Here is a 16,877-nt window from a genome sequence, read left to right on the forward strand (position 1 = left end):
ACTTAAATTCACACAGGACACCAGATAAGACAGGAGAAGTACTCCAGATATAACAAACTGACCCTAGCCCCCCGACACATAAACTACTGCAGCATAAATAATGGAGGCTGAGACAGGAGGGGTCAGGAGACACTGTGGCCCCATCCGAACAATATCGCCCTAGTGTAATGTAATGACTATATTTTACCAGTAGAGTGCATCATTGCACCTCAAATGTTTAAATGAGACCCCTAGTTGACCAGAATTTTTTTTGTTGGTAGCCTACAGTGTCATAGCCAATGATGGTGGAGGGGAATCTTAAGGACAGTGGTTGGTTGTCGCATCAAATTTAACTCGATCAATTATTAATTTGAAGATCAGCTGTCTTTCTGTCCAGCAGTTTTCCTGATTGTAACAGTTATTTAAGATTTTACTTATAGACCCCCAAATCTGGAGGGACATTATACAGATGGACATCGCTTGAGCCGCACTCAAGGGCACAACAGCACGCAGACCCCATCTGGTGTTTTCACACAGCAACCTTATGGCCAGCCGTCTACAATATGCCTTTCACCGCCCCACCAAATGTGGAGATGGAATAGTCTGTATTCTGATTAGATCTGTGGGTATGGTCTGGGTCTGAGAAACCCCAGGGGTCAAACTAGATAATGATCTGAGATATCACTATCGCTCTGTCAGAGTGACCATCGGGTTCTTGGTCACCTCCCTGACCAAGGCTCTTCTTCATCAATTGCTCAGTTTGGCTGGGCGGCCAGCTCTAGGAAGAGTCTTGGTGGTTATAAACTTCTTCCATTGAAGAACGATGGAGGCCACTGTGTTCTTGGGGACCTTCAATACTGCAGAAAGTTTTTTTTACCCTTCCCCAGATCCGTGCCTCGATACAATCATGTCTCTGCGCTTTACAGAGATTCATTGGACCTCATGGCTTGGTTTTAACTCGACACACACTTTTAACTTGACACACACTGTCAACTGTGGAACCTTTATATAGACAGGTGTGTGCCTTTCCAAATGTCCAATCAATTGAATTTACCACAGGTGGACTCCGAGTTGTAGAAACATCTCAAGGCGTATGGAAACCGGATGCACCTGAGCTCAATTTCAAGTCTCATAGCAAAGGGTCTGAATACTTAAGTAAATAAGGTATCTGTTTTTATTTTTTATAAATGTATATAAAATCTGTTTTGCTTTGCCATTATGGGGTGTTGTGTTTAGGGTTGATGAGGGAAAAAATATTTTAATCAATTTTAGAATAAGGCTGTAACGTAACAAACTGTGGAAAAAGTCAAAAGGTCTGAATACTTCCGAATGCACTTTGTGTCCAGGAAACCGTCCCTACACATGCCGGCGTGTCTGAAGTAGAGAACAATCATACCAAGTGGCTATTCATCAAATGCTTTATTACAAACCAAAACAGGAATTATTCAGATATTGTACAAATATACATTTTTCACTCGAGAAGGAGGTATGTACATTTCCTTTTTGGTTTACAACAACTCAAAGTAACTGCATGACATTGTCAATCAAAGAAAATAGAGTGAGAGAACATTTCCCCCCTAACGCTGTTGGTGAAAAGGGCTTAACGCAAGCGGGACACAGAGAGCACAGTTTAAGAAAGTGCAAAGTACTTATGATTGAATTCTTAACCCAAAGGAGTAAACTCAAAATGAACATAACTTTCCTTTTTTACAGTCATAGCATTTGTTTTAACTGTAATATTTTTTTGTACAAGATGATAATTTATATATTTATATAAGCATTGAGGCAAAAATACAGTTTTGTTCTTTCTCTAGTTAAGTATCTGTGACATGCATATCCATCATTTTTCAGCTTTGGGTGGATTCTTTCGCTCTTGAACATTACACTGTATGCATGATATCAAAGGTCCCATCACTTAAACCATAGTGGAGGTATTTAGTAGACAGACTAATAAATGACATCAAGATGCAAGTTTTGTACTAGTTAACCTATGGTAATGGCCTTTTGGAGTCGATACATGGTTCACGTTGTTCCTATCCGCAGCATGGTTTGGAGCATTCCCATTCCTCCTGTCTGCCAAGCAAGACATTAAAACGAAAAAGAGTGGAAACCCTAATGATTCAGGACACAGAGCCCTCTGCCAGGGGAATTCACAGAGCCACTCAGATAACAGAAAAATCAATACCGGTGCGTATCCTACCCCATCAAACGGCCGTAAGAGCCACATTCAATCATCGGCCTCCCTGTATTGGCTTTTAAAGGTATAATGGGAAATTCAAAGGGGGTTGTGGTGGGTAATCAGGAGCTCTCCCTCAGGTGTCGTCCTCTCATCTCGCCACTCATCCGTCTCCTGGTTTAAAGGTGCTTTTCAACCAACAGTGGGCAAGCTGGAAGTACTCGAGTCACAGAGACAAAATTGCTATTTTCTTTTCACTCTTTGAACTGCCCACGATCATGAAATAATCTCATCAAAAATAGGCCGACTTTACAAAATACAATTATTGATACAAACTAATCTGGGTGATTTCAACCAAGAAGTATAGACTCTCGAGTCACCCGTCCTGGTTTGAACCATTTCGGAGGCCAGAGTACGAGTGTGCTCTTATGCTCTGCACCGCTGGACGAGAAGAGCCCTCCCTCCTGGGTGATCTAAGATGAGTTTGCTGGGTTCTCCTGGAGGGCGCCACAGCATCAGTCACTCCAAATAGCTCCTGACATCTCATCCATTGCATTGCGATTGAGCCAGAATAACAGGGGTGTCTCTTTGGAGGAAGCAGTCATAACACTGAAGGACCAATGTGCTGCTGCGTAGAGGCAGAGAAGACTATCGCTAGGCAGAAGTCACGCATTTAGATCAGATGAAAGCTCAGGCAAAAGTTGACATTTAAATCAGAGAATCGTAGGGCATAATTCAACACTTTCAGCCAGGATATTTTACTGAGGTTGAGTGTTGTTTAAATTCTGTTTGGCCACCATGAAGAGACTTCACTCAAAGCTATTGTCCTTTTCATTCTGCTTGAAATGGAATCAATCTCAGGTGTACCGTAGAGTTAACCATTTTACACTGTAAAGCCGTGTTTAATGTTTTGTGAATAATACTTTTTTGTGGTGTATTCAATTAAAATGTGTATGTTAACCCAAGGCCCTCTTTAGGATTATCATTACTGTTCTTCTATAATCACAAGATGGTGCTGAGCCAACGCATGTGATATCATATTATGATGTGTATGGCCCTTTGCTCATTATACAGAATATATTTTGTATTTTTTCAGACACAGTTCAACTGCAGGGGATTAAATGTATTGCTGCAAATCTCTGCTCATTAAAAAACATGGATGCCCTCGCATCCAATGATTTTGGGCTGGAATCAATCTATATATCGCGGAAGTATTTCAAATGTAAAGGTAATTTTCTATTCAGCCGACTGTGAATGCGGTCTCCGCGAACGCGGGAACATTGCCTTTAAATTTAAATGGAGCTGTAACGCGGATCTTGCACGTTAGTTGGCGATACAAATTGAATCCAGCCCTTTATATACTGCACGGCATAGAACACATTCATATGTTAGTTCATTCATTTTGGATTAATGGAAATGTCATTAACACAACACAAATTAAAACAGAAATGCCATTAACCATCTTCAACAAACATCAACTGTGGCACTTTATCGATAGGGCTTAAGTTCACCCCTTTAATAACAATCTTTAAACATTCTGAAGGAATCTGAAATAAATGAAATAGAAAAAAGGAAACGTAGAATATTAGACAATACACATTAAGCAATACATATTTCAGCCATTAATAATCCCCCATGATGACCACAGTCACATATTCCTATGGCCTTAATTGACGCTGTCCATGAACATGGGAAGATAACGTTACATAAGTCCAGACTTGTTGAGTGTATAGTGCTGGACGCACAGGAAAGATGGGAAATCAATATTGATATCTTTCGTGTTGCTGCGAGTGACCCATGTGCAGGTGTATAGGATGACAGGTGACGTGTCTAGGTGGAGTCTCTTACTTAAGCTATATCATCTTTGTATAATCACAGGCAAACATCCCTCTTGTATCAGCATCAAACTTTCCTCCACTCTCATTGGTGTGTCAATCGATCGGTGCACCCCAGCACCCCATTCCTTACTAAACCAATCACCATGCCTGCTGGCCTTGGCGGGTATCCCGGAGGAGATTACATGGAGGTCTGTGATGCCAACAAAGAAGCCTGGGAGATATTGATTGGCTCGGTGTGGCAGAGTGTGTGAGTGTGGTAGGTGTGGTGCTCAGGCAAGTCCAGAGAGAGGTTTACTTTTCCTGTCTTTTTGGTTTTTTTCTCTCTTTGTCTTGTCTGCCATCTGGTTTGTCCTGGTTGGTAGCAGGTATCAGGTGTCGTAAGACAGCCAGACACCCTCGCCTGATCTCTGCTGCGCTATGCAGCCTGTGTATCTCCTTTGTTTGCTCTTTTACAGTCCTGTTTACTCTCACTCCCTCCCTCCCTTTGTCCATAGCCCATTCCGCTTTCATGGCTCTGTCGGTTTGGTTTAAAAATACCTCAACTCTACACAGGGTCCTCCCTTTGCTCCTCTTCTTCCACCTCAGAGTATGACACACATCACTGACCTCGTCAGAGTATGATACACATCACTGACCTCGTCAGAGTATGATACACATCACTGACCTCGTCAGAGTATGATACACATCACTGACCTCGTCAGAGTATGATACACATCACTGACCTCGTCAGAGTATGATACACATCACTGACCTCGTCAGAGTATGATACACATCACTGACCTCGTCAGCAAAATCAGGCAAAAACACAATGAATGTTCTGTTGTCATGGGATATCATGCGAACAAAAGATTTCGCTCTGTATTGTTTGTACAGGAGACAAAACCTCTTACGAAAGTCTTCCCTTCGTAGAATGCACTCAATTATACTTTTAGTTGATGATATGGCTGGTTTTCACAGGGTTTCTGGGGGCAGGCTGGGTGTTGCTATCAGCTGTGTACTGGGGCTTCTTGTGTCTGTCTGTGTCTACTCCCTCCACTTCTCCCTCCCTCCCTCCTACACAGTCTGAAAGGCCTGGGTCTGGGCAGGGATCATGACCGGCGTTGCTCCCATGCGGGCCAGGTTCCCGGGGCTTAGCTTTGGGGGAGGGCTAAGCTTGGCCGGGGCTGTGCGGGGCTCAGGGGTCTTGGGGACCACCTGTGTGTAGGCAGGGGGCTGTTGGGGGAAGCTGGGGGGCTGGCCGTTCTCCTTGAGGGCAGCGACGTCAGGAAGCCGGGCGCGGGGCCCCCGGGGGGCAGTGGTGTGGACCATGGACTGGGTGGAGGAGGTGCCCGAGCGGGAGCTTCCAGAACGGGACGAGGAGAGAGAGTTGGGCTTCACCAGTTTGGCTTTGGGAGCCTCCGCATCCTCCCTGAGACAGAGACAAAGACATGTGGCTCAGGACATCGAAGGATGTCACTCAATGAAACAAGATAATATTAATGAAATGACAACCTTCCGCATAATGCACAGTGAGTGCATTACAAGCACATCTATAATGGTTTAAATGCATGCATAACACATTATAACACACAACGCGTACACTACCTGTCAAACGTTTTAGAACAACTACTCTTTGGGTTTTTCTTTATTTGTACTATTTTCTACATTGTAGAATAATAGTGAAGACATCAAAACTATGAAATAACACATATGGAATGTAGTAACCAAACAAGTGTTATTCTTCAAATAACCACCCTTTGCCTTGATGACAGCGTTGCACACTCTTGGCATTCTCTCAACCAGCTTCATGTGGTAGTCACCTGGAATGCATTTCAATTAACAGGTGTACCTTAATTTGTGGAATTTATTTCCTTCTTAATGCATTTCAGACAATCAGTTGTGTTGTGACAAGGTAGGGGGGTATACAGAAGATAGCCCTATTTGGTAAAAGACCAAGTCTATATTATGGCAAGAACAGCTCAAATAAGCAAAGAGAAATGACAGTCCATCATTACTTTAAGACATGAAATTCAGTCAACCATCAAGCGCTATGATGAAACTGTCTCTCATGAGGACCGCCACAGGATTGAAATACCCAGAGTTACCTCTGCTGCCGAAGATAAGTTCATTAGAGTTACTAGCCTCAGAAATTATAGCCCAAATAAATGCTTCAGAGTTCAAGTAACAGACACATCTCAACATCAACTGTTCAGAGGAGACTGTGTGAATCAGGCCTTCATGGTCGAATTGCTGCAAAGAAACCACCAGAGGTGTGGACTCGAGTCACATGACTTGGACTCGAGTCAGACTCGAGACACAAATATGATGACTTACAACTCGACTTTGACTTTAACAACAATGACTCGTGACTTGACTTGGACTTGAGCCTTATGACTCGACCTGACTTGATACCGTCCCCCAAGCCCAAATATTTTAAAAAGTGTGCAGCGCATCAACTCTTCATTTAACGGATTACAGTTTGAATCAAATAGCAGCCAATCAAATTGAGCCAACTGAAAAAAAGTTGTACGTGGCAGTGCAGAGGAATGTCAGCGGGTGAATTCAGATGGAGCCCTTGGAAAGATGATACCCCAAGTTATTGATTTAGGATATAAAGACGATGCTGTATCAACAAAAAACAGATTGCAACTTGCAAAAAATGCAGGAAGAAAATTACAGCTGGAGGCGTAACAATTTCCAACTTGGTTCGACATTTGAAGCTACACAAATAACGGTAAGTTATGGCTAAAATAGCCGACAGCTATATATTTTATTACATTACTGGTGTAGGCTAACGTAACATTAAATCAATGAGCCTCCACACAGTCAGTCAGTGTGGGAACGTGATCATTGCACCCAAGATTGCCTACAACTGGCTAGGCAGTTGGTAGCCTAAATTCTGCCTGATGTTACTGCTGTTCCTAAAACCAGTGACATACGTTAGCCTACTGTAACCACACAGAGAGAGAGATAGAGAGAGTGTGTGTGTGTGTGCGTGTGCGTGTGTGTGTGTGTGTTAAGGTTGGGCTATTGTGTACAAGCCTATATCGCCCGATTGCGCCCCATAGCGATGCTCGATAGTCGATCACTATTGGGGGGGTGTGTCTTTCTCATGGCTATCCATGTATTTCCATGGAAATATAACGTTTATTTGGAAAGTAATAAATATATAGATATTTTTAAAAGCATTCATGATTTGCATAACTGTAATGTACTATTACTCTTGTTAAAAATATGAAATGGTATTACATTTGGTGAAGAGCACATTATGACTTGTTTAGGACTCAACTCAAAGTTTAGAACTTGAGACTTGACTTGATACTTGACGCTCTTGACTTGAGACTTGACTCGTACTTGCCTGTCTTGACTTGACTTGGGACTTGAGTGCTAAGACTTGAGACTTACTTATGACTTCTAAAACAATGACTTCGTCCCACCTCTGGAAACCACTACTAAAGGACACCAATAATAAGAAGAGACTTGCTTGGGCCAAGAAACACGAGCAATGGACATTAGACCAGTGGAAATGTGTCCTTTGGTCTGATGAGTCCAAATTGGAGATTTTTGGTTCCAACTGCCGTGTCTTTGTGAGACACAATGTGGGTGAATGGATGATCTCTGCATGTATATTTCCCACCGTAAAGTATGGAGGAGGAGGTGTTATGGTGTGGGGGTGCTTTGCTGGTGACACTATCTGTGATTTATTTAGAATTCACGGGAGACTTAACCAGCATGGTTACCACAGCATTCTGCAGTGATACGCCATCCCATCTGGTTTGTGCTTAGTGGGACTATCATTTGTTTTTCAACAGGACAATGACCCAACACACCTCCAGGCTGTGTAAGGTCTATCTTACCAATAAGGAGAGTGATGGAGTGCTGCATCAGATGACCTGGCCTCCACAATCACCCGACCTCAACCAAATTGAGATGGTTTGGGATGAGTCGGACCACAGAGTGAAGGAAAAGCAGCCAACAAGTGCTCAGCATATGTAGGAACTCCTTCAAGACTTTTGGAAAAGCATTCCAGGTGAAGCCATTTCCGGTCACAACTTGCAGACTTGTTTACGTGTTGCTGTGCGTTTTGTTGCCAACCTTACTTTGCTACCTGACAACTTTACGGTTTTTACTTTTTTAATTACCGTTTATATTTTTGGTTTTCCCTCAATTATTGTAATTTTTTTTCATTCAATTTTTTCACTCCGGACGCTTTAATTGGACATGGTTCGTCAGGACCTCCAACAGCTGAAGCTAAGTAGTAACATTAACATGATGCCTTCTAATTGCAGTCGCTGTACTCGTAATATACAGGAGAACAATCTCCTTACGACGAGGATAGCTGTGCTACAAGCCCACCTTCAGACGCAATCGTTAGGCAAGGGTAATTTCAGTGTAGGAAAGGATGAAACAGCGTCTGTGCCACCAGTAAGTACAGATAGTAACGTTAGTATAAATCCCCTCGCACGGTCCCCGCAGCCGGACAACTTCCTCACAGTTTCTGGAGGGAAATGCTGTAGGAATGCTCAACCGGTGTCGCTCATTCAGCCGACAGAAACTTTCAACCGGTTTTCCCCATTAAGCAACGAGTCGGAGTCAGAGGCCGAGCCTTCTCTTGTCTCTACTCCTCCCGTTACGGGGTCTGAGACGCCGAAGCTTCCCACCATTTAGCTCTGACAAATTGAAAACTCTAGTCATTGGCGACTCCATTACCCACAGTATTAGACTTAAAACGAATCATCCAGCGATCATACACTGATACCAGGGGGCAGGGCTACCGACGTTAAGGCTAATCTGAAGATGGTGCTGGCTAAAGCTAAAACTGGCGAGTGTAGAGAGTATAGGGATATTGTTATCCACGTCGGTACCAACGATGTTAGGATGAAACAGTCAGAGATCACCAAGCGCAACATAGCTTCTGCGTGTAAATCAGCTAGAAAGATGTGTCGGCATCGAGTAATTGTCTCTGGCCCCCTCCCAGTTAGGGGGAGTGATGAGCTCTACAGCAGAGTCTCACAACAACTCAATCGCTGGTTGAAAACTGTTTTCTGCCCCTCCCAAAAGATAGAATTTGTAGATAATTGGCCCTCTTTCTGGGACTCACCCACAAACAGGACCAAGCCTGACCTGCTGAGGAGTGATGGACTCCATCCTAGCTGGAGGGGTGCTCTCATCTTATCTACCAACATAGACAGGGCTCTAACTCCTCTAGCTCCACAATGAAATAGGGTGCAGGCCAGGCAGCAGGCTGTTAGCTAGCCTGCCAGCATAGTGGAGTCTGCCACTAGCACAGTCAGTGTAGTCAGCTCAGCTATCCCCATTGAGACCGTGTCTGTGCCTCGACCTAGGTTGGGCAAAACTAAACATGGCGGTGTTCACCTTAGCAATCTCACTAGGATAAAAACCTCCTCCATTCCTGTCATTATTGAAAGAGATCATGATACATCACATCTCAAAATAGGGCTACTTAATGTTAGATCCCTTACTTCAAAGGCAATTATAGTCAATGAACTGATCATAATCTTGATGTGATTGGCCTGACTGAAACATGGCTTAAGCCTGATGAATTTACTGTGTTAAATGAGGCCTCACCTCCTGGCTACACTAGTGACAATATCCCCTGTGCATCCCGCAAAGGTGGAGGCGTTGCTAACATTTACGATAGCAAATTTCAATTTACAAAAAAAAAATGACGTTTTCATCTTTTGAGCTTCTAGTCATGAAATCTATGCTGCCTACTCAATCACTTTTTATAGCTACTGGCCCCTCCTGGGCCATATACAGCGTTCCTCATTGAGTTCCCCGAATTCCTATCGGACCTTGTAGTCATAGCAGATAATATTCTAATCTTTGGTGACTTTAATATTCACATGGAAAAGTCCACAGACCCACTCCAAAAGGCTTTCGGAGCCATCATCGACTCAGTGGGTTTTGTCCAACATGTCTCTGGACCTACTCTCTGTCACAGTCATACTCTGGACCTAGTTTTGTCCCATGGAAGGAATAAATGTTGTAGATCTTAATGTTTTTCCTCATAATCCTGGACTATCGGACCACCATTTTATTACGTTTGCAACTGCAACAAATAATCTGCTCTAACCCCAACCAAGGAACATCAAAAGTCGTGCTATAAATTCACAAACAACTCAAAGATTCATTGATGTTCTTCCAGACTCCCTCTGTCTACCCAAGGACGCCAGAGGACAAAAATCAGTTAACCACCTAACTGAGGAATTCAATTTAACCTTGCGCAATTCCCTAGATGCAGTTGCACCCCTAAAAACTAAAAACATTTCTCATACGAAACTAGCTCCCTATTATACAGAAAATACCGAGCTCGGAAGCAAGCTTCCAGAATATTGGAATGGAAATGGCGCCACACCAAACTGGAAGTCTTCCGACTAGCTTGGAAAGACAGTACCGTGCAGTATCGAAGAGCCCTTACTGCTGCTCGATCGTCCTATGTTTCCAACTTAATTGAGGAAAATAAGAACAATCTGAAATTCCTTTTTGATACTGTCGCAAAGCTAAATAAAAAGCAGCATTCCCCAAGAGAGGATGGCTTTCACTTCAGCAGTAATAAATTCATGAACTTCTTTGAGGAAAAGATCATGATTATTAGAAAGCAAATTACAGACTCCTCTTTAAATCTGCGTATTCCTTCAAAGCTCAGTTGTCCTGAGTCTGCACAACGCTGCCAGGACCTAGGATCAAGAGAGACACTCAGGTGTTTTAGTACTATATCACTTGACACAATGATGAAAATAATCATGGCCTCTAAACCTTCAAGCTGCATACTGGACCCTATTCCAACTAAACTACTGAAAGAGCTGCTTCCTATGCTTGGCCCTCCTATGTTGAACATAATAAACGGCTCTCTATCCACCGGATGTGTACCAAACTCACTAAAAGTGGCAGTAATAAAGCCTCTCTTGAAAAAGCCAAACCTTGACCCAGAAAATATAAAAAACTATCGGCCTATATCGAATCTTCCATTCCTCTCCAAAATTTTAGAAAAGGTTGTTGCGCAGCAACTCACTGCCTTCCTGAAGACAAACAATGTATACGAAATGCTTCAGTCTGGTTTTAGATCCCATCATAGCACTGAGACTGCACTTGTGAAGGTGGTAAATGACCTTTTAATGGCATCAGACCGAGGCTCTGCATCTGTCCTCGTGCTCCTAGACCTTTGTGCTGCTTTTGATACCATCGATCACCACATTCTTTTGGAGAGATTGGAAACCCAAATTGGTCTACACGGAGAAGTTCTGGCCTGGTTTAGATCTTATCTGTCGGAAAGATAGCAGTTTGTCTCTGTGAATGGTTTGTCTTCTGACAAATCAACTGTAAATTTCGGTGTTCCTCAAGGTTCCGTTTTAGGACCACTATTGTTTTCACTATATATTTTACCTCTTGGGGATGTCATTCGAAAACATAATGTTAACTTTCACTGCTATGCGGATGACACACAGCTGTACATTTCAATGAAACATGGTGAAGCCCCAAAATTGCCCTCGCTAGAAGCATGTGTTTCAGACATAAAGGAAGTGGATGGCTGCAAACGTTCTACTTTTAAACTCGGACAAAATAGAGATGCTTGTTCTATATCCCAAGAAACAAAGAGATTTTCTGTTGAATCTGACAATTAATCTTAATGGTTGTACAGTCGTCTCAAATAAAACTGTGAAGGACCTCGGCGTTACTCTGGACTCTGATCTCTCTTTTGAAGAACATATCAAGACTGTTTCAAGGACAGCTTTTTCCATCTATGTAACATTGCAAAAATCAGAAACTTTCTGTCCAAAAATGATGCAGAAAAATGAATCCATGCTTTTGTCACTTCTAGGTTAGACTACTGCAATGCTCTACTTTCCGGCTACCCGGATAAAGCACTAAATAAACTTCAGTTAGTGCTAAATACGGCTGCTAGAATCCTGACTAGAACCAAAAAAATTGCTCATATTACTCGTGCTAGCCTCCCTACACTGGCTTCCTGTCAAGGCAAGGGCTGATTTCAAGGTTTTACTGCTAACCAACAAAGCATTACATGGGCTTGCTCCTACCTATCTATCTGATTTGGTCCTGCCGTACATACCTACACGTACGCTACGGTCACAAGACGCAGGCCTCCTAATTGTCCCTAGAATTTCTAAGCAAACAGCTGGAGGCAGGGGTTTCTCCTATAGAGCTAAATTTTTATGGAATGGTCTGCCTACCCATGTGAGAGACGCAAACTCGGTCTCAACCTTTAAGTCTTTACTGAAGACTCATCTCTTCAGGTGGGTCAAATGATTGAGTGTAGTCTGGCCCAGGAGTGTGAAGGTGAACGGAAAGGCTCTGGAGCAACGAACCGCCCTTGCTGTCTCTGCCTGGCCGGTTCCCCTCTTTCCACTGGGATTATCTGCCTCTAACCCTATTACAGGTGCCGAGTCACTGGCTTACTAGGGCTCTTTCATACCGTCCCTAGGAGGGGTGCGTCACTTGAGTGGGTTGAGTCACTGATGTGATCTTCCTGTCTGGGTTGGCGCCCCCCCTTGGGTTGTGCCGTGGCGGAGATCTTTGTGGGCTATACTCTGCCTTGTCTCAGGATGGTAAGTTGGTGGTTGAAGATATCCCTCTAGTGGTGTGGGGGCTGTGCTTTGGCAAAGTGGGTGGGGTTATATCCTACCTGTTTGGCTCTGTCCGGGGGTGTCATCAGATGGGGCCACAGTGTCTCCTGACCCCTCCTGAATCAGCCTCCAGTATTTATAATGCAGTAGTTTATGTGTCGGGGGGCTAGGGTCAGTTTGTTATATCTGGAGTACTTCTCCTGTCCTATCCGGTGTCCTGTGTGAATTGAAGTATGCTCTCTCTAATTCTCTCTTTCTTTCTCTCTCTCGGAGGACCTGAGCCCTAGGACCATGCCTCAGGACTAACTGACATGATGACTCCTTGCTGTCCCCAGTCCACCTGGCCGTGCTGCTGCTCCAGTTTCAACTGTTCTGCCTTTGATTATTATTATTTGACCATGCTGGTCATTTATGAACATTTGAACATCTTGGCCATGTTCTGTTATAATCTCCACCCGGCACAGGCGGAAGAGGACTGGCCACCCCACATAGCCTGGTTCCTCTCTAAGTTTCTTCCTAGGTTTTGGCCTATCTAGGGAGTTTTTCCTAGCCACCGTGCTTCTACACCTGTATTGCTTGCTGTTTGGAGTTTTAGGCTGGGTTTCTGTACAGCACTTTGAGATATCAGCTGATGTACGAAGGGATATATAAATACATTTGATTTGATTTGAAGCTGGTTGAGAGAATGCCCAGAGTGTGCAAAGCTGTCATCAAGACAAAGTGTGGCTATTTTAATCTCAAAAGAAAATATATTTTGATTTGTTTAATACTTTTTTTGGTTACTACATGATTCCATTTATGTTCCATTTGTGTTATTTCATAGTTTTGATGTCTTCACTATTATTCTACAATGTTGAAAATAGTAAAAATAAAGAAAAAACATTGAATGAGTAGGTGTTCTAAAACTTTTGGCCGGTAGTGTATGTCTGCATCCATTATGAACTTGTACGTCTTCATATAAAATGGATGTGTTCTTTGCAGTAACAGCAGTAGCTGACCAAATACATGGTACTCTGAATGACAGAATAACTGGTATCCCCTTCTTACAATGAACCCTAGTTAGGTCAGGTAAGGACAGCACCTCATCGACATGCACTTAATTGTCACTACTTCATTAGCAACCCCTCACCTTCTCTAATTAAACATCAGTTTGATATCAGACTGTGTGTATGAATGTGTCGCCGCTAATGCTCCATATGTCAACAGGACAGAAATGACTGTCAGCTACGCGACTCTTCCCCTTGCTATGCCACTCCATTATTGGTAGGCAGCCATCCCCATGTGCCTGCAGAATTCAGCCCGGCACTGGCTCCGCTATCGCCAAAAAATAGCTGCTGTTGTAACAAGCACTGCCAGCAGGCAGCAGACAAAATTTAGGACGCTCCGAGGGATGGGAAGGAACCTGCTCTGAGGGATGAGAAGGAACCTGCTCTGAGGGATGGGGAGGAACCTTCTCTGAGGGATGTGGAAGAACCTGCTCTGAGGGATGGGGAGGAACCTGCTCTGAGGGATGGCGAGGAACCTGCTCTGAGGGATGGGGAGGAACCTGCTCTGAGGGATGGGGAGGAACCTGCTCTGAGGGACGGGAAGGAACCTGCTCCGAGGCATGGAAAGGAACCTGCTCCGAGGGATTGGGAGGAACCTGCTCCGAGGAATGGGGAGGAACCTGCTCTGAGGGATGAGAAGGACCTGCTCTGAGGGATGGGAAGGAACCTGCTCTGAGGGATGGGGAGGAAAGGGGAGTGTATACATACACAGGCTGGAGAGAGGTTCCTGCTCTGAGAGTTGAGGAACCTGCTCTTGAGAGGTGAGGAACCTGCTCTGAGAAGTAAGGGACCTGCTCTGAGAGGTAAGGAACCTGCTCTGACAGGTGAGGAACCTGGTCTGAGGGTTGGGAACCTGTTATAAGAGGTGAGGAACCTGCTCTGAGGGAGGGGGGAAAGGGGATGGTATACTCAGGCTGAAGAGGGGATGCTACTCAGGCTGGAGAGGGGATGCTACTCAGGCCTGAGAGGGGATGCTACACAGGCTGGAGAGAGGATGCTACACAGGCTGGACAGAGGATGCTACACAGGCTGGAGAGAGGACGCTACACAGGCTGGAGAGGGGATGCTACACAGGCTGGAGAGAGGATGCTACACAGGCTGGAGAGAGGATGCTACACAGGCTGGAGAGAGGATGCTACACAGGCTGGAGAGAGGATGCTACACAGGCTGGAGAGAGGATGCTACACAGGCTGGAGAGAGGATGCTACACAGGCTGGAGAAGGGATGCTACACAGTCTGGAGAGGGGATGCTACACAGGCTGGAGAAGGGATGCTACACAGGCTGGAGAAGGGATGCTACACGGGCTGGAGAGAGGATGCTACACAGGCTGGAGAAGGGATGCTACACGGGCTGGAGAGAGGATGTTACACAGGCTGGAGAGGGGATGCTACACAGGCTGAAGAAGGGATGCTACACAGGCTGGAGAGAGGATGCTACACAGGCTGGAGAGGGGATGCTACACAGGCTGGAGAGGGGATGCTACACAGGCTGGAGAGGGGATGCTACACAGGCTGGAGAAGGGATGCTACACAGGCTGGAGAGGGGATGCTACACAGGCTGGAGAGGGGATGCACACAGGCTGGAGAGAGGATGGTACACAGGCTGGAGAGGGGATGCTACACAGGCTGGAGAGGGGATGCACACAGGCTGGAGAGAGGATGGTACACAGGCTGGAGAGCGGATGCTACACAGGCACTGAGAGTGAAGTCAAGTCCCTTTTTGTACCAACTAGGTGACGTTTGTTCCCACCCCATCTGTTTATGTATTTACTTTTTGTTATTTTTGATTCAATATGTTCTGTGTTTTTGTCTATCTGCAAATTACCTTAACTAACCTAAATGTGTGTGTGTGTGTGTGTGTGTGTGTGTGATTGTGTGTACCTGATCTCGTTAGGGGTCTCCTCCTCCTCGTATTTCTTCTTCTCCTTCTTGCGGAACACCAGCCAAATAATGAGAATGATGAGGAGGACACCGAAGGACACGCCCACCACGGCGCCCGCCACCACACCCATGCCCCGCACATCTAAAATGTACACAAAGATGAATATGGTTCACAGGTTGAAAGAATGGGATAGCTATTACTGTCCTACAGATCATCTTTGGTAACCCTAATGGGGTTATAATATGAGACGTGTGTACGTGGGTGTTGGTTATAGCCTGGGTTACTCACAGTGCATCTTGACCTCTACTGTGCAGCTCTCCTCTCCCACATCATTGCTGGCGGTACATTTATACACCCCAGCACTCTCCTTGGTCAGGTTCCTCAGTGTCACTATCTCTGAGTTTTTCAAATCTTACACGAGAACAGAACAAGGTCAAATTCAAATACAATTGTATTTGTCACATGTTTCGTGTAGACTAAGGCCCAGATTCAATCACATCAAGCGTTACCGGAGATAGCAGACAGCCACATAGTGAGTGTTTTGGAGGTGGAACTGTGTTGGAGCTGTCAAATCGGTGATCAGCTCCTCTTGTGATCATTGTCACAAAGCCACACCCCCCCACTCAAATTAGAAATTCAGAACGAGAAAGTGTAGGCAATATAGAAATAATTTATTTTTCAAATAAATTGAAAAATCATGAAAATAAATAATGAGGGTTTCTATCATCCTAATGGAGGTGTAGATTACATCTATCATCCTAATAGAGGTGTAGATTACATCTCATGTTTCAAATGTATAAACAAGGCTGCATGGGAATTCTGTTAATACGACTCGGTGCAGCCAAAGGTAATGTCTGCTGTATGTAAACTCAGCAAAAATAGAAACGTCCTCTCACTGTTAACTGCGTTTATTTTCAGCAAACTTAACATGTGTAAATATTTGTATGAACATAAGATTCAACAACTGAGACATAAACTGAACAAGTTCCACAGACATGTGACTAACAGAAATGGAATGTGTCCCTGAACAAGGGGGGGGGGGGGGGGTTAAATTCAAAAGTAACAGTCTTGTGGCCACCAGCTGCATTAAGTACTGCAGTGCATCTCCTCCTCATAGACTGCACCAGATTTGCCAGATCTTGCTGTGAGATGTTACCCCACTCTTCCACCAAGGCACCTGCAAGTTCCCAGACATTTCTGGGGGGGAATGACCCTAGCCCTCACCCTCCGATCCAACAGGTCCAAGACGTGCTCTATGGGATTGAGATCCGGGCTCTTCGCTGGCCATGACAGAACACTGACATTCCTATCTTGCAGGAAATCACTCACAGAACAAGCAGTATGGCTGGTGGCATTGTCATGCTGGAGGGT

The 16,877-nt window shown here is 44.5% G+C and overlaps 1 protein-coding gene across 4 annotated transcripts in view; it reads right to left on the bottom strand.

The window, feature by feature from the left end:
- Positions 1 to 1,379: 1,379 nt before the first annotated feature.
- Positions 1,380 to 16,877, bottom strand: part of LOC110533423 (CXADR-like membrane protein) — a 122,203-nt gene continuing 106,705 nt past the window's right edge. For 2 of the 4 annotated variants that reach the window (XM_021617609.2, XM_036989804.1), the window contains exons 5-7: positions 15,795 to 15,917; positions 15,506 to 15,647; positions 1,380 to 5,401 (exon numbers count right to left, since the gene is read on the bottom strand). In XM_021617609.2, coding sequence (XP_021473284.1) covers positions 5,047 to 5,401; positions 15,506 to 15,647; positions 15,795 to 15,917 — 620 coding nt within the window. In that variant the 3' untranslated portion in view covers positions 1,380 to 5,046. The remainder of the gene's footprint in view (positions 5,402 to 15,505; positions 15,648 to 15,794; positions 15,918 to 16,877) is intronic. The other 2 variants (XR_005053592.1, XR_005053591.1) reach the window with 2 other exon arrangements.

This window comes from Oncorhynchus mykiss, chromosome 10 (assembly GCF_013265735.2).
Source record: "Oncorhynchus mykiss isolate Arlee chromosome 10, USDA_OmykA_1.1, whole genome shotgun sequence".
NCBI classification, from domain to species: domain Eukaryota; kingdom Metazoa; phylum Chordata; class Actinopteri; order Salmoniformes; family Salmonidae; genus Oncorhynchus; species Oncorhynchus mykiss.